The sequence below is a fragment of the Emydura macquarii genome, unplaced genomic scaffold, assembly GCF_026122565.2.
Source record: "Emydura macquarii macquarii isolate MOO-44397 ecotype Brisbane River unplaced genomic scaffold, CSIRO-AGI_Emac_v2 contig_1043, whole genome shotgun sequence".
Taxonomy (NCBI): domain Eukaryota; kingdom Metazoa; phylum Chordata; order Testudines; family Chelidae; genus Emydura; species Emydura macquarii.
The window spans coordinates 18,980,382-19,006,845 of record NW_027131180.1 but is presented as its reverse complement, the minus strand read 5'-3'; the positions used below and the strand labels follow the sequence as shown (position 1 = coordinate 19,006,845).

The 26,464-nt window shown below is 39.8% G+C and overlaps 1 protein-coding gene across 1 annotated transcript; it reads right to left on the bottom strand.

Annotated features, from left to right (window-relative positions):
- Nucleotides 1-2,925: 2,925 nt before the first annotated feature.
- On the bottom strand, nucleotides 2,926-26,464 carry LCA5L (lebercilin LCA5 like). Its single transcript, XM_067545231.1, is given in 8 exon segments — nucleotides 2,926-3,900; nucleotides 6,319-6,451; nucleotides 6,814-6,923; nucleotides 13,901-13,994; nucleotides 17,195-17,332; nucleotides 20,572-21,086; nucleotides 24,020-24,372; nucleotides 26,379-26,464. Coding segments are annotated over 8 exon segments (2,205 nt in total). The 3' UTR covers nucleotides 2,926-3,124.

Here is a 26,464-nt window from a genome sequence, read left to right as displayed (position 1 = left end):
GCACTTTATTAGTAGATGAATGGTAATTCCTGTCTAAGGAAATAAATGAAGAAACAGTGCATTACATACACAAACTTTGAGGCATTAAAGGCAGATTATTTGGATTGGATGAATGGACTATAAAATGGATAGAGAACTGGCTAGAGCATAGGGCTCAACGAGTAGTGATCAATGGCTCCATGTCTAGCTGGCAACCGGTCACAAGCAGAGTGCCCCAGGGGTCGGTCCTGGGGCCGGTTTTGTTCAACATCTTTATTAATGATCTGGAGGATGGGGTAGATTGCACCCTCAGCAAGTTTGCGGACGACACTAAGCTGGGGGAGTAGTAGATACCCTGGAGGGTAGGGATAGGATACAGAGTGACCTAAACAAACTGGAGGATTGGGCCAAAAGAAATCTAATGAGGTTCAACAAGGACAAGTGCAGAGTCCTCCACTTAGGAAGGAAGAATCCCATGCACAGCTATAGACTGGGGACCGACGAGCTGGGCAGCAGCTCTGCAGAAAAGGACCTGGGGGTAACGGTGGATAAAAAGCTGGATATGAGTCAGCAGTGTGCCCTGGTTGTCAAGAAGGCTAATAGCATATTGGGCTGCATTAGGAGGGGCATTGCCAGCAGGTCACGGGAAGTGATTGTTCCCCTCTATTCGGCATTGGTGAGGCCGCATTTAGAATATTGTGTCCAGTTTTGGGCCCCCCACTACAAAAAGGATGTGGACAAGTTGGAGAGAGTGCAGCGGAGGGCAACCAAAATGATTAGGGGGCTGGAGCACAGGACTTATGAGGAGAGGCTGAGGGAACTGGGCTTGTTTAGTCTGCAAAAGAGAAGAGTGAGGGGGGATTTGATAGCGGCCTTTAACTACCTGAAAGGGGGTTCCAGGGAGGATGGGGCTAGGCTGTTCTCGGTGGTGGCAGATGACCGAACAAGGAGCAACGGTCTCAAGTTGCAGGGCGGGAGGTCTAAGTTGGACATTAGGAAAAAGTTTTTTACTAGGAGGGTGGTGAAGCATTGGAATGGGTTACCTAGGGAGGTGGTGGAATCTCCATCCTTAGAGGTTTTTAAGGTGAGGCTTGACAAAGCCCTGGTTGGGATGATATAGCTGAGGTTAGTCCTGCTTTGAGCAGGGGGTTGGACTAGATGACCTCCTGAGGTCCCTTCCAACTCTAATATTCTATGATTCTATGATTCTATTTTAACCATACCATTAACTCTGGTCCCCTGCATCATTATATGTATCTAATGATGCTCCAAAGTCTTGCCTTTCCTTTTGAAGTGAAAGATGAGCAAGACCAATAAAAGCAGCATCTTTTTCCAAAAGAAAAAATGCATTAGCACCGGACTTCTGTTGCCAATTTTGGTGACATTTTGGGGCCACGTCTTGCTCTATTTATTCACACAAGTAATCCCATTGATTTCTCTAGTCAAACTCCTTGGGAGAGAGCAAGAGCAATGAAGTTTTGACTCCAATAACTGTGAACAAAGTTGTTGGTTTAGGTATTTTTTTCATGTGACTGAACCTTATGCTGGGTCTGGCTATAATCAGACAAGAAATATTGGCATTTCAGATATTCTTTCCCATAGTACATTTATCACACCAAACTAAACCAACCATCTTTGAAGTCATTTCATTGCAAAGTTTAGCTTGTTTAGGAAAAAAACTATTACGTACTGAGAGAAATATTTTTGTGTGAAAATATGCAGAGTATCTTAGTCCTGAAAAATAGTTAGAATCTGTTACAGGACAGTTAATGTTCACACTTTTTAAATGTCCTTGGCTTTTTGAAAATTAAATCAGTTTTTTTTCTTTCTGATCCTTGCTACATATCTGAAACAGCCTACTTTAAGTGACTGTACAGATTTAAAAAAACAAACAAACCAGTAAAGGCCAGGCTGCTTGAGAAGTGGACATCTCCAACTTCTCCAAAACTACATATTTAATAGGCTAAATAGTGCAGACTATCATTTGAGTCCAGTGGTTGGTGTGATGACCATACAACTTGCTTTGAACAATTCTAACTTTAAGTGGTAGTGAATGAAGCTTCAAAGCTTTTTGAAACTGGTGAAAATGACAATTTTATTGGTTTGAATTTTGGAAGATATTTCAGGACTGAACTTTGCTTTTATGGCCCTTACACAATAAAAGTTAAATCACACACCTCAGCCAGCTGACAAATGTCATTTAGAAATCCAGACTGAAACAAAAGATTTTGCATTTCACCTTAAAGGCTGCCTGTCATGCTTGAGCAATGGTGCACTATATGGATGACTGAATTCCAGAGCTGATGATCTTTCACCAAAAAAAAGGCCTGCTATCTGCTCCCAGCATTTCAACTTTAAACTCATGGCAAATTTGAATTAATGTGTTGTCTTATTTGGACACAAAATTACTGAAATGCTTCAGCTTATAGAGTCATGCCAGTAACATACATAGGATTAATTTTATAGTGTTAAACACTTTTTATGCGTATGGGCCCTGAATCCAGCAAAGTACTTAAGAACGTGCATAACTTTAAGCAAGAATAATCATAGTGAAGTCACTGGACTACTTGTGCTGAAGTTATGCACCTGCTTAAATGCTTTGCTGAACTGGGGGCTAAGATTTAAAAGCTATACAGAAATATTAAAAATGTGTGAAATCTTGGCCCCATTAACTTCAATAGGGGCAGGATTTTGCCTCATAAATCAAATATTTCAACCCTATTTGTCTTTTCGTTCTGTAGCACAAGCCCTTCTTTAATGTGTTCCTCTTCTAGACAGACTTCAACTACTTTTCATCTTTGACAGGCCCTCACTGCAGCTAGCATAGTCATGGTTTTAATATTCTGAATTATGGTACATTCTAATATGCCCAAGAATGTTCAACCAATTGAGCAGAGTGCTTGAGCAGTGGGACATAGAACTTGTAGAGAAATACTCTCCTATAACAGAATATTCCATTTCAGTTTTATTGCTGAAGAATGGTTGAGGTAAAATTTTAAGAAGATTTAAATGAAATCTTACAAGTAATGAAGGAAAAAAAATACTGGTAGGCAACACACCTACGTTTAACGAATGTTAAACATACTGCATATTTCAAGATTAAAGATAAACAATGTAACGTTGATACATCAATTAAATATTAAAACTATTTTATGTCTGAGGATGAAGTTGTTAGTTTAGACTTTGCTAGTGTAAGTTTAGAATCTCCACATTGCAGACCAGTGTCAGTGTTCGTAATCTCACTTGTACAGTTATGTAATCTTTCGTTTTCCATAACTGATTGTTCTGTATCAAGCCCTTTTGTGTTAAGGGGTGAATGGTTGTTTAAGACACAGCTTGGTCCAAAAAGTTCTTCCATAAGAGAGATTTTCCTCTCTGTTAGTGTTGTACGAACATAGCTTTCATCCTCTGTAGCACTGTCTTTCTGCCTTGTTTTGGTAACTTTACCAAATGATGGCTCATATATACCAAATGAATTTCTTGCCTTCAATTCAGCTCTCTCACTCTGCTGCCTACCTGCTTGTCTGTTTTTGCGGAGGCTACCTGTGTTGGACACTGGACCTGATGCAGGAAGCCCCTGATGCAAGTTTTCAGTGGCTTCTGTGAATATATACTGTTTTTTAAGTCTAGTGGGTGTTCTGTTACTCTGTGTTGGAGTTGCACTTTTATCATCCGCTGCCCTTTTGTCATTTAATTGTTTACTTTCCTCCTTTTCATTCTCTTCTGTTGAAACTTTTTCTTGATTTTTCCTTGTTGGGACATCATTTGTAGGTCGAGTTTGTCCTGCTTTCATTAATTTCTCCAGTTCTTCTTTCAGTAAGTCAGCTTTCCTTTCTTGCACTTCTCTCTTTTTCTTCTTTCTTTCCATATATTCAAAGTGAGTTTTTTCTTCCACGAGCTGTATTTCATCACTTAAAAATTCTACAATGGAATATTTTTATTTAGGAATGTTCTTAATTTAAAGATTGTTTAAGAGCATTAGACAGTGCAAAGACATTTCACTGCATTGGTCATTCTTATTTATACTTCACTAGTTCTAAGAGATTACTAAGAAGATACCATTGACTAATGAGTATGCCAGAAGACTTGTTAGATTTTAGATAGAGTACCCTGCTGTTAAATCTATCCTAGAGTTTGCATCTAGGTTTATATTACATATTTTTCCAGATGTTTAACTTTAAGTGTACAAATGTGGTAATTTTATTCATGACAATTTTTAATACTCCATAATTTCATAAAGGGTGAACAGGCATAAAAGTGATACTTCTATATGATGAAGTCTAACTACCAGCCCTACAAAGAAATTCAACATGGCGTATCAACTCAAAGTGGGTTCTTTTTGCCTTCAGCATCATCACCCATAATAAAGAAGAATTCTGGAACTTAAGTGACAGTTTTGTTTATGTTGAATAAAGTGGAATAGATTCCCCTTGATCATTTCCTAACTGTATTGGCTCTGTAGTGAGAGTACTATAGAAGGTATTTTTGCGGTGGCATACACACATACAGCACCCATGGTTTATAGATAAAGTTGCTGTAAAATAAAAAAAATAGGGATGGTCTCATTGCTTTGGAGAGAACTACACACTGCCAAACAATAAAATGAGCTAAAAGCCAATCTCAAAAATCACATCACAAAGGGAAATGAAAATAGTCAAAGATTAACTGAGACAAACGGAAAGGCCTTATACCAAAGACTGAAGACCACCAAAGAGGGATTTAGGCAAACATGTCTGTGGAGAGTTCCATAGCCAGTCTTGAACATAAGAGGCCCAAGCCTCTAGTCAATTTCGAATGGGGAGGCAATGACAAATGTCACTGATCTAAGTTGGCTTGGAGGGGCATAAGGACAGTGGAGATGCAGCATGGTCTAGCTGACAGGCCATTGGGCTGGAAGTCATTAGACCTGGGTTCTATTTCTAGCTCTGCTGCTGACCTGGTGAGTAAGTGACCTGCTTAAGTCACAACACCTTATTGTGCCTCTTTTTCCCCCCTCCATATTTAATCTATTTAGCATGTTTGCTCTTTGAGGCAGGTATTGTCTCCTATGTGTTTGCACAGTGCCTACAATAATGGGTCCTGATCGTGGTTGTTGCCTGTAGGCACTACTGTAATATAAATAACACTCATACTTTTAGTCCAGACATGACTTGGGTAAAGGAATAGAAATGCTTAAATAAGTAAGTGCTAATTTTATAATCACTCTTCAAAATCTGTAAGTGGAGAGTTCCTTGTCTATAATCTTTATGAAAAATGATAGTGATTAAGGGCTTGTCAACATTTGGCAAACATTTGGCTATTTGGCAAAAATAATCTGAATTAACAAAAGGCGGGGGGAATTGAAAATAGATTAAGGCCACTTTCATTCAGAATGAGAGGGTCCACAGATGTTTAGCGCCATTCAACTAACCCATTTAATTCACATTTTTTGGGACTACAAATTAACTTTCCAGAATATCCCCATATAGACAATCTCTAAGGTTTAAATAAACACCATTCTCCCAAGACACTGCAGTATTCACTAAGGTGAATAGATATGTGAAGGCTGCTTCAAGGTTAGAGAGAACTCCTTTTCATCTCCCAGCAAGGGATTTGTGCCTGTGCTAAAGACAGCAGACACAAATCACAGCTTCTGGCTTAGTAAGAACTCCCCCTCTTGCAGGGTGGGCTCCACAAGAACAGACTACATGCCCTGTGTGTCCCCTTATTCACTACTCAGGCTGCAGTTACATCAGATATGTCTTTTCAGGGATAACAGCATTAACAGTGTCAACAGAGGGTCAAGTAGCTTTGGTGCATCTGTGGGGTATGGCAAACCAAAAGGAAGACAAGTTTTGAGGGCAGACAGGCTCTGATCTCAATTCTTGTTGAGACACTCAGGGAGACAAGGTAGAACTAGACCAACTCTAGACGAGGTTCCAGTAGCAGCATACATTGCCTGTTTCTCAACCCTTATCTGAAACTACCCTTCTGAAGGGTGACAGGGATCAGCAGCTTAGCACTTAGGATCAAGCTTATCAGCATAAATTATCAATAAAACCACCATAGTCTATAATCAGCTCAAACAAGGCACCTGATGTCTTCATATAATCACCATGAATGCCATCGGAAGGCCAGGAGCACAGAGGTATATAAACCAGTTCCAAATTACTTATATAAGTGCTGTAGCACCACTAAGGTAGATTTCAGTGGCTTGTATTAACACTGTTGTTGAACTTGTTTGTTGTATGTCAGATACAGGCTAATGGCCATCATGGCAGCACGTAATACCAGTCTACTGCAGTTCATTCATTCTGTTTGCATTAGATCAAATAAGGTTCTGAAAAATTAGAAGTATACCTCTACATGTCTGATTAGAAGTTTCTTGCTTTGATGGTTTCTTGGCTGGTTCAATGTCTCTCTTATGGTTTGTATCTTTGTCTGCTTCATAGGGTTCTACTTTTCGATGTATATCTTCAGTTGTCTTTTTCTCCTACAATTCACAGTTTAAGATAAAGATAATGGTTTAAAAAAAACCCCACTTATGTTAGTGAATGATTAATTAATTTTTTTTTTTTTTTTGGTGACTCAGGATCATTTTTGGTATTTTCTATTCTATTTAGATTATCATACATTTATTTCATATAGTATCTTTTGTCCTAACAAAGCATCCTTAAATGTTTTAAATAACACCATTCTATTTAAACAAAAAAGGATGCACACAATACATTTTTCAGAACAGACTGAAATTAAGGATATTCAGTAAAAAGTTCTTGAAAATTATGAAATACAGTATGATGTAGGAACAAACACATTAGGAATTTTGAGGTTAAATGGGATCCAAATGTTTCATACCTCTATGAAGAGAGCTGCACTTTTGTCTATTTCTTGTTTATGATGAAGCGACACCTGTGCTGATTTAAAATTCTGCTTATTTACTTGTACTGATTTGCTTAAACTAACACCTGTGGAAAGAAGAGCACATTTAGCAGAAAGCACAACTCTTTCTGAAACGGTACCGTATTTGGAAACAGAGAGTACCTGTAAAACCAATATTTATATGGAAATTATTATTTTAAATATCTCTAGCTCCATGCATGTATTTCTTTCTTCCAATAATGCAATTTTATAAAGAAACATAAGGCAGAAGAGATTTGTAACAGCCTCTATCAAAATCCACACAGATAAAACAGGCACCACTGGCATTCACAAAAACACCATTCACTTGCCAGCTAATCCTGCAGGCACCTAACTTCCCTAAGTTTCCACCACAGGAGTCCCCTAGAGACCTAACTTTCTGCCAGTGGACATACACAAAGCCATTTAAGTCCTGATGCTGCCCTAACTCACATCTAAGACCTGCCAAGTTTCACATACTAGGTGTTCTCTCACCTGATGGGTAAGCCTGCTTACAGCTAACAGCCTAACTCACACAAAAGACAATGGTTGTGGTGTCCATTACTCCCCCTTTTAACCAACATGCCAGTGGTTAGAGCACTCACATGGAATGTGGGAGACCCAGCCTCAAGTTCCCATTCCACCTGATTTAAAGTAGGGACTTGAATCCCCATTTCCCAAGTGGGTACCCTAACCACTGGGCTAGAGAGTCATTCTCTCACTCTCTTTTTGGCCTAATGAATACTTAATTATTTTATTCGAACTGGAACAGCTTCAACAGGAGGGACTGAAAGAGCCCAGTGGTTAGGGCACTTACATGGGAGACCTGGCTTTAAATCCATGCTCCACATCGAGCAGAGGAGGAATTTGAACCTAAGACTTCTATAGCTTGGGTGAATGCCCTAGCCCCTGGGCTATTGTCTATAACTTCCTTCAGCCCCCCTATTTTTCATGAGAAAAAACTGAAGTGGCTTAGGTGCCTAACTCTAGAAAGAAAGTTCCTGGCTGTGAATCCCAAGTGGAGGAAGGCACCTAACTTCCTTTCAGAGATGGGGCCTAAATCCCACTCCTCTCCTTGTCATTTCCTTCTGACTAGCTTAAGTGACTCCCCACCCAGCATGCTGGCTTCTGTGAATTTCTTTGTTAATAAACTAACTCTTCCCCCATGCCTAAAAAGGATTCTGAATTTCACTAGGCGACAGGGTGCAACATCCACACATCTTTTGCAAATCTAGCCCCAAGTGAAGAGTACAAAAACAGCAGAAAGAAAAAAAGGTGTCATGGGGGGTTCATTTATTTAAACACAAAGTTGTTAGTGTTTCATTTTCCTGCTCAGAGCATTTCTGATGTTAATAAATTGTAAAAAATAAATTGGTTAAACGAGTAATGAGAGGAGGCAGCATGAGTATTTCTACAGCTAGCACACTTCGTTTGAAATCAGAGCATTAGCAGCAGCATGATTTCCTAGTGCTGGCTTTGTTTTGTCTTCCTTGAACTGTTGCTGAGTAGTAGTTAGGATTGATGTTCCTGGCTAGTATTTTGGACATTATTTCTTACGGAGTTTGGACCAGTGTGGCAGACAGTTATGGTGGCAGTGGTCCTATAGAGAGCTTTCCTTTTCTTTCTGAACCTGTGGTGAGTGCTACTGAGTATTTTTTAAAGCCTGGTCAAAGGAAGTCCCTGGAGCATTTCTTAGAGTCAAGACTAGGGGGAGCTAAATATTTAGATGTGTCCTGTAGGATCCAGCCTTTTCTCTCACAAATGAAAAACTGTTGAGAAGGTTCTAATAAAGAAATTGTCAATTTACTTGATTTCCTGTGCTTAGGGAAGAAAATGGTGGACTATAAATGCATTTGCAGACATATCTGTGAATAGTGGACATATATATGCATACACAGAGACCTTATCCCAGACTTACTGTCTGCTCTCCATAGAGTTTAATCAGACTGGAGAATAGAGGAAATAGAAGAGTTACCACACGTTTCATTATTTTAAATTCCCTGATGGATCAAGAATGAGTCTTTTTTTCCCCCACAAATTAAAAAAATAGGAAATGGCCCTATTGAGGGGAGCATATCCTTTTTCTTAACATATGATGGGCAAACTCAACTCAGACAAGTTACTTTGTGGCATTTCCAGTTCTGGGTTCTAAGTTATCAGTCCTGACTAACTGGTAGGCTCAGAACAAAACCCATTCGGCAGAAATACCAGCCATCAAAACTTTGGCAGAACTCTTCCCCCTATGTAAAGTCACAGATTCCTCCCCAGCTGAGTGCTTCCTCATCTTAGTCAAAAATGAAGGAAAAAAAAAATAGGAAGACTGTAGAACAACAGTGCAACAACAAAAAAGACTTAAAAACAAAACTTTATTATTGCAGAGTAACTAAAATTTGAAGCCAACATTTATTAACTAAAAAAGTCGCCCAACTCTGGTTGGGGAATGAGGATGTGTGTCTTGTCACAGGGCAAAGCACCCACTTCCCCTACAGCTGATCACTACATAAGTACATCTGCCTCAGTCTCCCCCAAGGCCCCACTAACTCCATGCAAGCTTATCAGTCCATTAACATGGTTTAGTAGCAAAACATAGCTCAATTAGTCCCCAACAAGAGTCCCAAACAAAGTCTATTTCCCACACCCCCACCATGTCTGCTGCAAGTCCATCCATACCATACTCTAGTGTCTTTCACAACACCTAGGTCTTTGTTGGTCCTCTTCTTCAGTCCTTCTGCAAGGACAGCAACCTCAGCCCATCCACTTGGAGTGCAACATTGCTCTTCCCAGCATGAGCCCACATAGCTTCTCTTTCACAGCTCACCTTTACCAGGGGAACATTCCTCACTCCCCCAGGCCTTTTCATGGTTCCTCTGGGTCCATTTCTCTGGCCCTGGAGATGTCAGCAAGCAAGCAAGCAAGCTCCCCTGCTCCTCCCTGTATTCAGTCCTCTCTGGCCCTTGCTCTGTCTGTCCATCTTCGTGCCAGCAGGCAACTCTCTCTGCTGCTCTTTGGCCTTCAGGTCTCGACCCTCTGGCTTAGAGACACCAGCCAGCAAACATCTTGCTGTTCTCCTGCCTTCAGCCTTCTCCCAGACAGGGCCCCCACATAGGGAAGGAGCCGAGGGGGGGTGGGGAGTGGGAAGGGTACACTTTACCAGGGCCTGGTCCAGGCTGCAACCCCCATTACCATGAGGGAAAAAAATTTCATGGCTTATGAGATTGTACGTATGGGATGAGGGATTGTAGTATATGTGTGTGGGAGGGGGCCATAGTTACAAGTTTGTACTGGGCCCAAAAAATTATGCTTAGGCTCTGCTCCCAGGAACCACAATTTCCTAGGTCTGACAGCTCTTCCCTCTTAACTCACTGAATCTCCCTTCCCCTAGGGCCCGGGTGCCCGCTTTTAAGCCCAATTAATTTGCTAGATTGGAGAGTACTGATAAGGCACAGGTGCACTAGTCCTACTCCTTCTTACAGGGCCAGTGTCAGCCAGTCACATGTCTTTAAATCCCACTACATGAATTACTAGCTAACACTTTTGTTACTGGGATTCAGACATTCGGCAGAGGCAGCACATTAGGGAAGGAATAAACAGAAAACAACAGTAAGGCTGTGTATTACCACTGAACCTCTAAGAACTCTGTCAGCAAATACAATATTCACAAAAGCTAAAGTTTCCCTATGATAGTATCTAGTAAATAAAGTTTAAGTACTCATCCCTCATCAAGGGAGTGTGGGTTTATTTAGGAATAGCAACATGTTGTGAACATTTTAACAAAGGGCTTCTGCAAAAAAATTCCTTCCCTTAACTTGGACTAATACCTGTGTCTCAGGTGCATGTACCAGGGGTAACAGGCTGAGAAATCTATTAATTTGTTTCTTCCATTTAAACAATTTTTTTTAAACTATAGCCAAGGAGGATGGCAACTCCCCTGCAAGCTTATATGAAATGTAATTTCCAGGAAATATTTATATTTTGTCAATGATGAATATATGGAGTATATGGGTACCATAGCACGATGGCTCTTAACCATTCCAGACAATTGTACCTCTTTAAGGAGTCTGATTTGTCTTGCGTATCCCCAAGTTTCACCTCACTTAAAAACTATACTGGCTTACAAAATCCAACATAAAAATACAAAAGTGTCACAGCATGCTGTTACTGAAAAATTACTTACTTTCTCATTTTACCATATAATTATAAAATAAATCAACTAGAATATAAATATTGTACTTACTTTGCAGTGTACAGTATATAGAGCAGTATAAACAAGTCATTGTCTGTATGAAATTTTAGTTTGTACTGACTTTGCAAGTGCTTTTTATGTAGCCTGTTGTAAAACTAGACAAATATCTAGATGAGTTGATGTACCCCCTGGAATCTATGAAGCTAACCAAAGAAAAACAGACCCCTTTCCCTTCCCCCGGGTCTTCTCTCAGACAACCAGTCACTCTGACCATGACTTTTGTAAATACTGTTTAGAAGCAAGCCCATGTCTGGGATCTCCAACCCCCAAAATGCAAGTCTAAGGCCTCGTCTACGTATAATAACTTACATCAACCTAGCTATGACGATCAGACCTATAAAGAATTTCATGCCCTGAACCCCGCAGTTAGGTTGACCTAGCTCCTGGTGTAGACACAGGTAGGTTGATGGAAGGATTCTTCTGTCGACCTAGCTACAGCTACTTAAAGGGGTGGATTACCTATATTGACAGAAAAACCCCTTCCGTCAATGGAAAGCATCTACACTGCAGCACTACAGCAGCACTGTACTGGTTGTAGTATGGGCATATCCTTAGAAGTTTCAGCTGAGAAAAGGCCATGGGAAGTTATGCATCTTGGAGATTAATCTATTACAGACTCTCCAGGGCTTAAGGGCTAGGAAAATAGCCTTTAAAGTTGCCACTTGAATCTCCTTAATTTATTTTAAATTTATTCATCCAGCTGCTGTTTGGGTCCTCTGTTTGTTTTTAATTATTATTATTATTATTATTTATGTGGTACTGTATGTAAAGACCAAGAAATGTTTCCTTCTCTGTGACTGGAAACCAGCCTTCTTGGGAAAGGGGTCCTCCCTATTTGAAATGTCAGTTGGGGGAAATGAGAGAATCAGTCAGAAAATCAATCATTAAATGAATATTGGAAAAAAAATAAAACAATAATCACATAGAGACATCTGTATATGTGCAGTAAGAGTTAATACAGTATCATACATATTTTATAATACACATACTGTATTTTAGAAACAAAAGCAACAACCCTGTACTTTCTGTTCTCTAAAAGCATTCTAACTCATGGAGTGGAAGTATCCCATAGCAAGGGATACCAGACAAACAACATAAACACATAATAACTCATGCATGCATTCATAAGATATTGACCACTTAACATATATACAAAAAGACATTGTTGGATAAGACTAGATCGGGGTGGAAAGTGTCACACAACACTGGAAAGAGAACAACAATAACCATCCTTGTTCATTCCACATGACTGGCAGAGGGAGAAGTGATGAGAGATATAATTCAGTGGTCAGATATCATGACAGGCTGATAAGAGTGCAATGAATTTATTCCATAGCCATGTGAAACATCTCTGTAAGTTCTGAGTAAAAATGAGTGAGGTTTGGGTTGGATGAAGTGTGGTGTGAGGTACAGAGTCTTACCCTATTAGAACTGAGGAGAAGGGTGACCTCTGATTGCATTGGATGCTGCAGCCTAAAATTGTCTTACTCCTGTCCTCTTTGCAGAATATTTGGCAGTATTTATTGAAGACATTTGTACCATTTCTCCTGCAAACCTTGTCCAAATCTTTACTCATCTCATAAATAAAATATAAGAGTGAAAGCTTCCAACTAAAATTTTTCTTCACAGAAACAATTTCTGCTGAAGTGCAACTGCTATAAAAAGCTACTTAAAACAAAGGCATTGAAGGCCTATGACATCACAGAGAGGAATTCTCATCAAAATTCTCTGGATGTTACTGGCTCCAAGGCCCTCACATGGGGGGATAAATGGGTACACTTTACTGGGGCCAGCAGACCCTGCGGGGGCCCGGCCCAGACTGCCACCCTCATTACCATGAGGAAAGAATTTGTCATGGCTCATGAGATTGTATGTATGGGATGAGGGATTGTGGTATGTGTGTGGGAGGGGGCCTGGGTTCCAAGTTTGTACTGGGCCCGAAAAAATTATGCTTGGGCCCTGATTGGCTCTGTGTGATTCAGATTGGCTGACTCAGTGGAAAACCCATTAGAATTAGGAGGCAATCTGAATCCCACAGTTCTGATTTTCTAAAACCACTAACTTCTAAAGATTGGAGCGGAAATACTGGTATTTTATCCTAGTTTTTGAGTTATCTTGGTTACACATACACCATCAGAAATAGTGTTTGTATCATTTTAAAACTGCCCATCTGATTTTTAAGAAATGAATAAGGCAAATCTGCTACTACTAATCAAATGCTAAATTTCAGTCCAGAACAATTTTTGAAGACATATTATACCTTTAAAAATTAACAGATTTTACAAATAACCTTAACTACAGTGGTGTTAGAGGGCACAGCTATGGTCAAACATACTATGCAAAAACTGTGATGACATAATATGAAATACTGTTTGATTGCTAATGATTTAACGATGAAGAGATTATATACTTAAGGCAGAAACACTGCTTCTATCTCATCATTATTACACTTTATTTTCCAAACTTTTGTAAGCTTTAATAGACACAGTATTATACACCATACAGTCATAAATATCACTAAATAAATGTAAAAACTGGCTTAAAGTACATTTACATAAACTGGGTTAAATATTATTAAATAAATTACATAAACTGGGCTACTTAGTTGAATCCATATGAGCAAAGAAACAAGTAATTGTGTTTCCAAATGAGTAATTACATGCGTAAGAACCCATTTTGCACACATACAGGTGCAATTTAAGTCCGTTTTAGAAGATTTATCCCATTATGTCCCTATTAGAAAGCAATGCAAGTTCAAAATTAAAACATACAAAAATAAAAAATACTATGAATATACAGTACCTTTTTTTCGAGGTACTGGACCAGCTTTGTCCTGTAGACCTTTAAGCATCCGATTTGTATAGATATTTTTTATACCAACTTCTCGTTCCTTTTCCTAAAAAAAAAAAATCCATACTCTCAAACTTAATGATTACCCACTGCCTCATCTTAAAAAATGTTAATGAATGTAATAGTGTTCATGAAAATAGAGAACAAATAGATGTGGCCTGAGACGAACGTACTGCAAGCAGACACCTTATAAAAGTTTTCACACACTGCTGTACCAATGCACTTTGATCCTTACTCAAATGTGAAAATCCTTGTATTTCAGTCCAAAGCCTTTCTTGGAGAGCAACTATCAACTAAGGTGAATTGTGCCAATGTCTGTACAGAAAGCCTGTGATGTCCATAAATGGGAACTAGCAATTTCATTTTCTTTAGTGATCCAGTTCAGAATTTGAATTCTGTTCTCTTTTAAGGCTTTATACACACCTATACTCTTTCATAATCATTTTAATAACATTACATTCAAGAGATGGAGGCTTCTCTAATAAATGTTTATCTTTCATTCTTCTTCAATGTCCTTGTTTAGATTAAGTATTCTGTATTTAAAGCTCAAATTGGTTTATACTGCATAGTCTACAAGTAATCTGTTCAAAAGTATGGAGCAAAAATTTTGTTTCCACAATTTATTTTATTTATTATGTGTCTTCTTTGTTCATATTTTATAAACTATTTTTCTGTAAAGTGGTAAGGATGAGAGGCATGACAGGTGTCTGATTGAAAAATAACCTTTTCCAAAGTGAAACATATCTTTACGTTCCTTAAATACATAAAACAAACTTCAACTTCATTCTTACTTTGCATCCATTTTGCAGTTTGACAAAGAGTAAGATGCATATAAAATGCAGGTGTACTTTTCAGTCTCTAAATTACTGGTTGTACAGAGTACATGAACGTAAATAGTATTTTTGCACAGAAAGCAGGTTGATTGGCATGCCCAATTGCTGTTTGTGCTAAAAATCCAAGTTTTGTTCACCTAAAAACTTAAATAAATTGGGCATTCAAAAGAGAGGCACAAAAAACCACCCACAATTTTAGAGGCCTACAGAAGTTTTTCTTGGATTAACAATAAAACTGAAATATTTCAGATAAGTATTACAATAGAAATAGAAAATTAGCATAAACAAACTGCATTTTAAAATAGTTTGTCATTTAAGTGACATTGTGAGGTTTAAAGTCATGGTCCCATAATTGTCTCTCTTCCTCAGATCTGCACATGGAGGGGACCGACCTGTGAGAAAAATGATCAATTCTATGGATCAATGGGTGCTCCCTGAGCCTGTGATTCGCATTGGGATAGGACAGACGTATTCCTCTACTGTTCTTCTGAGTCCTTCCGCAGGATTTCTTGGGGCTGCTGAAGCAAGGGGGAATCTCTTTTTGGAGTCATGTTGCCAAAGAACAGGAGAGGAGAAGGGCTGTTGGTACAGAACTGGTATAGATGCACAATGCTTCTGTGAAGATGGTCCTGGCCTCTCACAGGATGCCAGGAATATGCCAACACTGAGGCAGGCTGCACAGCCTATTCTACCCTAACAGAATGATGCTGGGGAGGAATCCCACAACTGTTATTTCAGAGACTTGATTTCTCCTAGGGGTGTGGTTTCCAAAGGAGGGGATAATTTGTTACCACATATTTAAATATAAAACATATGTCATAGCTACAGTATAAATAACATCTTTAGTAAAACTGAAAGGATTTTAATTATACTTTTCTCTATGTGATTTGTTTACCCTTTATATTACAGAATAATGAGTTTTGAATTTTTTGTTTCTATTCAATGTCACTTTCAGGTTTTTATACACTAACACAATGCTATGATGTTTGGGTTGCAAATACTACTGGGGAATGTTTAATTTATCAAAACCAAAACAGTTTCCATTGGAATTTAAATCAAATCACAGAAACATTTCTAGTGGCCTTTTTGTCAAAGCTTATTTTTACCGATTGTAAACTCTGGGACCATTTTGATCTGGCAGTATTCCTGTAAAGGGATCTAACAAAAAGCTCCTAGAATCATAGAAACAAATGGCTGGAAGGGATGTTGAGAAGTCATCTAGTTCAGCCCCCCACATTGAGGCAGGTAGAAGTATAATTTGACCATCCCTGACAGGTGTTTGTCTAACCTGTTCTTAAAAAATTTCAATGACAGGGATTCCACAATCTTCCTTAGAAGCCTATTCCAGAATTTAACTATCCTTATAGTTAGAAAGATTTTTCTAATATCTATCTTAATCTCCTTCAGTGCAGATTAAGCCAATTACTTCCTGCCTACCTTCAGTGGATATAGAGAACAATTGATCACAGTCCTCTTTATAATAGCCCTTCACATATTTGACAGCTAATATCAGGTGCTCCCTCAGTCTTCTTTTCTCAGAACTACACATACCTAGTTTTTTAAATCTTTCCTCACAGGTCAGGCTTTTAAAAACTTTTATAATTTTTGTTGTTCTCTTCTGGACTCTCTCCACTTTACCCACATCTTTCTTAAAGTGTGACACCCCAAACTGGATACTTCAGCTGAGGCATCACCAGTACCAGTATCCGGACAATTATTTCCCATGTCTTACATATGACACTCTTGTTAATAGAACCCAGAATAATATTAGACTTTTTCACAACTATTTGCTCATATTCAGTTTGTGATCTACTATAACTCCCAGATCTTTTTCTGCAATACAACTGCCTAACTAGTTAGTCCCAATTTTTGTAGTTGTGCCTTTGATTTTTCTTTCCTAAGTGTAGTACTTTGCATTTGTCTTTACTGAATTTCATTTTGTTGAATTCAGACCAATTCTCCAATTTGTCAAGATTGTTTTGAATTGTAATGCTGTCTTTCAAAGTGTTTGCAAATTCTTCCAGCTTGATGTCATCTGCAAATTTTATAAGCATATTCTCCACTTCATTATCCAAGTCATTAATGAAAATGTTGAAAAAGTACTAGACCCAGGACATACCCCTGTGGGACTCTGCTACAGTTGTAGTGTAACATGCTGATCCAGATTCCTCGAGTGGTAACAGGTCATATTATTAATTGCATTTCTACTAGTTATTGATCTACTTCAGATTCTGACAAATAGAAGTAATGATAATTTCATTTATATTACTTTTTGACATTTTTGTAGTGTACACATTTTGCATTATATGTTCCTTAGTTATCTTATTTAAGACTATAATGAAGGTAACAGGAACATATAATGTCAGACATGTGGCACTCATAAAAAAAGAAATCTATTTTAAACCTTGAGTACCTTAATTTTTTGTTGAAGAGACTTAATTTCCATTTGCAAGTTCTTTGTGATTGTCCGAGCTGCTACAGTCTTTCTATTCTCAGCTGCCAATTGACGACTAAAGATGCTACTGTTCAGCTTCAGCTGCTTTTCTAAGCCCTAGAAACATTATATATTTAACCGTGTAGGTATATTCAATGTACCTGCCGAAGAATTTCAATTCACATCAGGTTTAAAAAATAAGCAGAGTAATATAATGAAAAATGAAACTTCTAATACTCATATTCTACTGTAAATAAAATCTGAAATTAGAAGTTTGTAATAAAACAAAAATGCAGTGTCTCCCTTTACAGCTAAAATGAACAAAATCTGGTTTCAAAACAAAGTTTACCAAACAAAATGAAAACATAGGTATTAAAAAATGAAAAATAAGTCAATATATTAAATCTCTGATTTGTTAATCCAACACAGTCTTTTTTGGGAGATTATAAGGATTTGCTTCTCATTTATATTCTCATTTATAAGACCCTTTTATACCAATCTAGCAGTGTAAATGAGAATCAGGTCCTGTATCATTTAGAACCCAGAGGAAAATCTGTGATGGCAATGCACTGGATAGTTACCAAAGTTATAAGCTAAGCACCCAATACTGCAAACTTTCCATGAGCAAGACTTTCCATTGACTCTCAGTGGGGGCTCTACAAACAAGCAGCTTTCAGAAGGGCAGCTGAGTTCAGTTATTCTTCAGATAGTGTAGACATGAATTTCTGAAGGGTAAATGAAAGACTTCACTGTTTTGAGATTTTATTAAAAATCAGAAATTGTGCCTTTCCCCACAGACAACAAGAGTCAAGAAGTATGAGACATTAAAGGAACTGGATCCTCTTTATTTTCATTCATCCCATGCCTTTATTACACTTTCTCAGGGACATTATTTTGAACAGCTCTGTAAGACATTACTTTTTTTACTACAATATTTGTGTTTGATACTGTTACGAATTCAAGTCTGAATGACCTATGTCTGGGCTGGAAGAGTTAAAGATTAGGTGCCTAAATTGCTTCATGGATCGAAACTCCAGAGTTAGGCTCCTCAATCTCCATGTGTGGCAGCACTGCAATCCACAAATTTCCAGTTGGCTGCTGCCTAACCCTGTAGGCACCTAAACTCACTTGGCACTTAATTTTCCACTGTAAAAGTTCCCTAGGTGCCTAAGTTTTAGACTCTGGGACATGCCCATTGCTGCCCCACTCTGGGAGTCCAGATGCCTATCTCCCATCTAAGCCCAAAGTGATAAATGAACTGAGGGAAGTTAGGCATTTGGCCAGCTAAATTGCATATGGGGCCTGATCCAGTATGTGCCTTCTGAGCATGCATACCAGATTGCGTCCCATTCAAAATCCAGCTGGAGGAGGAAGGAGTGGTGCCCATCTTATAACTTTTAGCCCTATGGTTAGAGCACTTACCTGTGTTGTGGGAAATGCAGATTCAGTTCCCCACTCCCTGCCAGAGGGTGAGAAAGGACTTAAGCAGGGGATCTCCTATGTCTCAGGCGGGTGTTGAGCTACAGGATATTTTGATGCGGGGCTTCCTCAATCTCTCCTACTGAAGCTGTAACCCTTATGGATAAATAATGAAAGAGTGGTTGGAGGAGGGGGACTGAATTTGGGCTCTCCCACCTCCCAGGTAAGAGAGAGAGAATGATTTTATAGCCTGGTGGTTAGGGAACTCACATGCGAGACTCCAGGTCCATTCACTCTTTCATTATTTAATTCACAGTGGAACAGCTTCAAAGGAGAGATTGACAGAGCCTCATATCAGAATATCCCACTGCTCAGTGGTTAGAGCACAAAGTAAGTGCTCTAACCACTGAGTTAAAGTTATATGGTGTGCACCACCACCACCTCCTACTCCTCTGGTGGCCATTTTGTGTGGTGCGAGGCAGGTGCACCACTCATTCCTTCAGGAAGGGCCTAGCCCACCTGACATTAGGTGGCTGATTCCCGTTTGTGGATCACTAAATAGATCTAGGCGCCTCCCTGAAGCCCACTTTTAGACATCCATCTCAGAGGGGCTCAGCACACACTCCTCTCATCAGCATCTCCCTTTGGCTAGCTTAGATGGCCCCCTGCCTAGTGTGTTGGCTTTTGCAGATCACATTCTAAGTTGCCTATCTCTCCCCATTCATTGTATAGGATAGGAAGTCTCAAACTCAGGCTTTGTGGATCACCATGTTTTTTCTACGATTTTCTAAGCACCTAAAAGTTGGGTATTGTGATGCTTGGTGTTTCAACCCCTAAGTCCCTGGGAACACTGCAAAGACAGCATGCCCAACATTTGGGGCAAGGAAGGAACATCTTTCATAGCTCTCTAGCAGTCTCCTACAAGAGCAGTGTTAGTGAGCTTCAGAAAGAACAATATACAGCCCTCTCCACCGGAGAAGGGTTGCTGTAATACAGAGGGGGAGGGGCATCAAAGATGGGCAAATGGGAGATTTTGTTAGCTCTGGTTTTAGAGGATTGCCACACTCAGGGGGAATATTGTTATGAATTTGTATTCTTCTCAATGGCTACTCTGCCAGTTCTTCTCATTTACTGAATCTCCATTATATATGACTGTTTCTTCATGCTTCTCTATTTTTTATTTCCTTCTGGAAGAATATTGCATCCTAACAGGGTGCAATGTGCAGGATGTCTACTCAAATGTTGGTAACAGTTGTTTTTATTAATTTTGGTCAAATACCCTCAGATATCACAATGATAGTCACAATATAAATTAATTAAATATAAACTCTGCTAAAAAACTTGAAATAAATAATATTAATAGTACTTATACTGCAGCTTTCATACAATAATTTCAAAGCACTTTAGATATATTCATTAATAAAGCCTTACATCAGCCTCCTTTAATGCTGTCCATCCTTTTAGCAGATTAATAACCTAAGGCTCAAATAAATTCATTCTTTTGCCTAAGGTTACATATCAAATCAGTGGTAGAGCTAAGATTTGGACTCCTGACTCATGTTTAATTCACTAGTCAACAGCTGCTCTATGTTTGACTACATCTGTACTAAGGAGTGAATGGGAGTCTTAGAGACAGCTTTCCAGTAGTATGCCATATTTTTAAGGTACCAGGTTAACAGTTTGACTAATTTTTATTTCCAAGTTTAATTCACTGCTACATTTTTGCATGATTTTATTAAAATTATCAGTAATTCGTTCATAATATCATTAAACTTTGGAATGCTTTGGATTAAAACAAATGGATCTGAATTTCTTTGTTGTTAGCTTGCAATATAAATATTAATTTTATATGCATTGATTAAAAATCTTGCACTATTCTTTCAAAAAAATGTTTCCTATCATCGTTCTAAAACATACAAGGACATATTGCATATTACCTGTATTCTTTTATCATTGGCTTCCATTTTTTCTGTAAGGATTGATAATCTATGGGTAAGTTCCCCTCTCTCTGCAAGATTCTTGTCTTCTGAAAGTTTCTGCAATACTTGAAAGGCATCTTTAGTCTTTAACAGCTCTGCTTCAACTTCTCTAAGCTTCCTGGATGTATTTCGCTCCTGCTCCTGAGACTTCCTAAGAAGTCCCCTTAGAGTTCTTACCTCACTATAATGTTTTGCTATAAGATCAGGCAAGTTATTCTCTGCATTTTCATATTTACCTATTGCTTTCAAGTGCCGAAACTGAAGCTGTTTCAGAAGCTGGTTTTCTAAGTTTGATGCTTCTAATTTGTGCTGGAGGTCAGACAGTTCATTTTTCAGCTCTTTAATTTTGTGAAGTCTTGCAGATAATATACGTTGAGCCATAGCATCATTTTTCTGGGAAATCGTATTGTTCTGAGTGCTTAAAAATGAAGTATTCTGGAGTTGCATCTTCTTAGGTGGCAACTTCTTGCCTCCTGCATTCAGACCAAAACAAACAATGGTGACTTACATATAATTTAAGGATACAGAAAGCAAAATAAATGCATATTTTTACTCAAACTACTTATCCTAAGCTACTGTAAGGCAATATGTATGGCACGGTGCCCAAATTCTGTACTAAAATTCCACTGTTTACATATTTTGTGCTGATACATCTATAGCAGGGGTGACCAAACTGTGGCTCGTGAGCTGCATGCGGCTCTTTTACAGTTAAAGTGTGGCTAATGGAGCCTGCTATGCCCTCCCCCATTCTCTGCCTATCAGACTGGGGTTGGGAGCTCGGAGCTTCTGCCCTTTGGCATGGTGGTGCGGCTAGAGGATTCTGCCCAGCAGGCAGGGAGGTATTGGGGGTCAGTAAATTTGGCCACCCCTAATCTACAGCATGGATTTTTCCAGGCAGCATTTGGTTACAACTAAAGCCAGATCTATATGAGGTCCAAAAGTTCCCTCACTGCTCACTTCCTCATTCTGTTGACCACTATCTTCCCCCAGGAACCATCTTCACACTAAATAGCCCTAGTGCTAATATTCCAGTAAAGAGTTTGGGTAAGCAACAGCTTTCTCTGCGTCAAATGACAATGAATGAGCTGGTAGGATGTGCTTACAGAATAGTCTCCCCACTGCCATATGAAAGAAAGTTTATCTCTCAATAGTTAATTGAAATTAATGTGTGCTTTGTTGGAGGATTAGGTTGTACAGGCCTGATCCAATTCCCTATGGAAAGACCCCCAATGTCTTCAGTGGAGCTGGATGAAGCCCTAGATTAGGAAAATTCAATTAATGATGAAGGAAGAAAACATAAATTTACTGTACCTGTAAAAATTCAGAAAACAAAGTGATAGTAATAGTTCAGATCCTAACAAATCTGCATGTAGGAATTCCACACACAGTTGTATCACTTTCAAACCATCTTTTGATTTGAATTAAACAAAAAATAGCTTATAAGCACAAATGTAGTGTTATTTAAATTATCAGGCATTTAGACTAGTTATACAGTTTTCCATTCTATCCTGGACGGCGGGTATTGTAGGCAAAGGGAGGCTAAGCCTCCCCAAAAGTGAGGTGTGGCTCCTCCCATGCTTTGCCCCACTATGTCCTGCTCTTCCCCTGTGGCCCCAGCCGCACGCACTGCTCCTCTTCCAGCCCTTGCTCAGCCACTCCGCCGAAGCAGGCACGGGCTGGGACTAGGGCGGGTGGGCTGGCTGGTGGTCCAGTACTCGGGACAGCTGGGGCCAGCTCTTGAGCTGCTTGGTGTTTCTAGGGCAGGGGCTTCCTGGGGCGCTGGCCACCTGGCCAGCCTGGCACCTGGCCGGCCCAGGGCTGGAGCTGGATGGGTTGGCTGGTGAGCCAGGACTCCTCAGGCTGCTGCAGTAGGGGTCTGGGGACTCCGGCAAAGGAGGGGGCAGAAGAGGTGGGTTCTTAGGGTGAAGGGGCAGGGCTGGGGAGTAGCCTCCCTGAATAGGAGGTTCATATGCCATCCATGCATTCTATACACAGTATTTGCTAAATGTTCTTGACAGCCTGAAATTCTTAGTATCAATGTTCCTTTCTGAAGTACAGCTGAAAATTAAAAGGGCTGGGACTGTAAATCTGACTGTTTTCCTTGCTTTCATGCATAAATTCAATTTCATAGTAGCTCTAAGGCATTCCAGGATGTGCACTGCTAGAGAATTAGTATTATAATTTATATAGCACCCAAAATCTCCTAGCCATTTTAAAGATAAATATGCAATCGTGGTCCCTGCCTTGAAGAGCTTGCAGTCTAAGGGACAGATCCTGTTAAGCACCCCTGTTGAACTCAATGGGAGTTCTGAATATGAACTATTTACAAGAGCAGGCTCTAAGTAAAAAACATAATAGATTCAGAGATTCCAAGGCCAGAAGGGATGATTGTGATCTTCTAGTATGACTTCCTGTATAACACAGGCCATACAACTTCCACAAAATAATTCCTAGAACACATCTTTTAGAAAAATATCCAGTCTTGATTTAAAAATCGCCACCACAATCCTTGGTAAATTGTTCCAATGGTTAAAAACAATCTACCCTTAATGTTCAAAAGTAAACCTTATGTCCAGCCTGAATGTGTCTAGCTTTAACTTTCAGACACTGGATCATGTTATAGATGAAGGTTGGGGATGGGATACAGCAGCAAACACATGATTACAGAATTAAGTTAGCTTGTGTCTTGTTAATTCCATGATTTTTGTCTATAGAGTTTTCTGGTTTTATTTGTTTATTTTCTCCAGCCTGTCTTATTAACAATTCTTTGAGGGAAAGACTAGGTTTTAGAAGCCTTTTGGAAGAAGTATCTCAAAAAGAGGGGCTTGAAGAAGAGGGTAGAGACATGATGAATGAGGTCATGGGAGTTGGGGATTCCAGTTGTATGGGGCTCCATGGAAGAAAGCCAAAAGGATATGTCTACATTGCAATAAAACACCTACGTCTGGCCCATGTCAGCTGACTCAGGCTCATGGGACATGGGCTGTGGAACTATAAAATTGTAGCGTAGATGTTCAGGCTTGGGCTGGAGGCCATGTTTTGGGACCCCACGAGGGTCTTGGACAGAGGTGGGAGTTGGCCTCTCAGTTTTACAGTCACTTTGTGCACTTGAATGGTAGGAATTAAGGAAATCCATTTCTAGACAAGAAAGTAAAAATGTGGTTAGATGGAGGATATTTTCTTTATTGTTCGTGTTTACACAGAAGGAATATATTTTGTAGCATATATTGGCTGACAAATGAGACGGAAATAGACCTAAAATAAAAGCTTTTTTTTATTTTATGTGACATATTAAGACAAAAGCTGTCAAGAAGGGAGGATAGTACCAACGTTCAGGTGTATATTATTTGGCTATTGTCAAAAATCTAATTTCTTAGTGGGAAAAATCCAACAGTTTTCTTTTTACCTTTTGGCTGTCCATTCTTCTTCTTCTTCTTCTGTAGTTTCTTCTCTTTGGTTCCTGACAGTTCTAAATAATTGCTACTGCCAGCTGATTCAGAATAGTCAGTGAGAAAATCATCAGAGTAGTTAACATGAGAACTTTCACTTCCACATTCTCTACTGCACCTACTATAATCATTCATTCCGCTACTATGGCTGCTTCTGGTGCTCTTCCTGATCCTAGGAGAATCATTAGTGCCTCTGCTTCTTGTGTAGATTTCTGACTTACTATCTTCTGGCACTATCATACGGAGGAAACAGTCATCGAGGGTCAGCATTGTGTTGCTAGTAGAGGACATCGTAACTGGGTTCCATGACCTATCAGGAGTCGGAATGTTTATACACATAAACATGAAAAAACACTGTATTTATTTGCTTGTTCAAAAGTATATTCTCCCATTAAGTCTAATAGAAACAGACAATTGGGTGGTCTAAAATAAGGCAAGAATTTAGGACTTGTCTTCACTGTAACAATTAGTTCAAATTGGTATTCAGATTAATGTGCTGGAGCTAGCCTAGCTCAAGAGTGACCACACTTCAAAACAAATGCCACCCACACCTGCCTCAAATGGTAGGGGAGTTTGATGGGGTCAGCTGTGAAAGAGCGTACCCCAAGTTATGGGTTATATAGTACAAGCCCTCCATCGGAACCGATTAAATGCATGGTATAGGAGAGTATGTGTGATGGGCAGGTAGCGCTCCTCCCCTGTATTTAAAATTGAATAAAAGGTGTGGCCTGCTACTTAAAATCCATCAATGTGTCTGTCCTCATTTCACTATTGAAACCTGGCAGGGGGCTTGAGAGCTCGAAGTCCAGCTTGAGCCACAATGCCAAAGCAATGTCTGCACAGCTATTTCTACAGTGCTAGCACAAGCCCTGCAAGCATGTGTCTGTGGACCTGAACTAGGAGGCTCACTCCCAGATGCAGTGTAGACATGCCCTGACAGGCCAGCTAGCTCAAGCTTAAAACACCATTTAATTTCAGCTAGAGATTTTTGTGTGTGGATGGGAGCTGAGTTAGGGGTAATGCTCAAGTTATAACTCAAGGCTAATTGTGCTGTGCAGACAAACCCTTACATTCTAGAAAGAGAGAATATTATATATAATCTTTGTTATCTAAGATCTTAACGTGGCATGGGCATATGTTCTAGGAGTCTCAGAAGAGGGGAAAAAATGTAGTGTACCAGTCAGAGTGTTCATATTAAATAGTGAGGATAAAAAGAAATAATAAAACCTCTTATCCACAAAATAACATCAAGCTAAGACACTTTCAGACTTATAAGTACTTGCCTTAGATACATTTTCATATGTTTTTGCCATAGAGACAAATTGCACAAAATAGGCTCAATTGCATTTGAAAATGTGTCCATTCCCCGTCATTTTCAAGCAACATGAACTATGAATTTTGCTGAGTTTTTCAGAAAATAGGGCAATTTTCATATTCATAACAAGATAAAAATACCCAAGAGTGTTTTTGTTTCTGAATATTTCACATACCCCTAGTTATTATTCACTTGTGATGGGGGACAGCAAGTCAGAGAGTGTATTGCTTACTCACTTCATATTACTTATTGGAGCTACGAGGGGCTAGCACAACAGATTAAGTTACAATCTCAGCAGTGCCATTTTTAAATTATGATTCTTCAAAGTTCTGCTTCCTATGGAGGGGGTGGTTCGCCCTGCCTCATCTTATTAACATCATATGAAACTTGTCAGGGAAATTCCCGCTTCTCCTTGGCCCACAGGGAATACCCTAAATGCCTAATGCTCGGGATGTTTTGGGAGTGGATGGCGCGGGAGGAGTGGTAGAGGCCACACTTTGCTCCAGTGATTCTGTACCACTGCAGTGGTCCATGAGGGACCAGAAATAATGTTTTAGCCTTGGTATTAGGCCAGGATCTACACTAGAACATGGTTTACAAACTCCCTTTCACCGTGATTTGGCCCCAGGCATCCGGAAGCAGCAAAAATACAGAGGCAGGGGGCAGAAATGGATTACGGTGTGAAGACAACGGAAGGAAAGAACGGGCTGCCACAGCCTGAGCGAGGCGGGCGTTAAGGTTCCTATATGGTTCAGTGGAGCCTGGACAGATCTTCCCCCCCAGTCGGCCAGTCCAAGGCCCGGGGCGCCACCAGGCCACCCCTGGGAGGCGCAAGTGGGGGCAGGGCAGGAATGGGAGGGAGTCAGAGGCTGGGATGCCACAAACCCTGCCAGGGATGGAGACAGAGGCAGCCCTGGAGGACAACCTCTGAGCCCCCCCCGTCTTCTCCTCCCCGCCTCCCCCCAACCTCGCACAGGGCAGGGCTCTCACCCCCTCCTTACCCGGCTCCCTCCGCTGCCCTCGCGGGAGAAGCTGTTTTCATTTATTTTTGTTGCCATGGGAACCGGGGAACGCCGGCGCTGTGCAT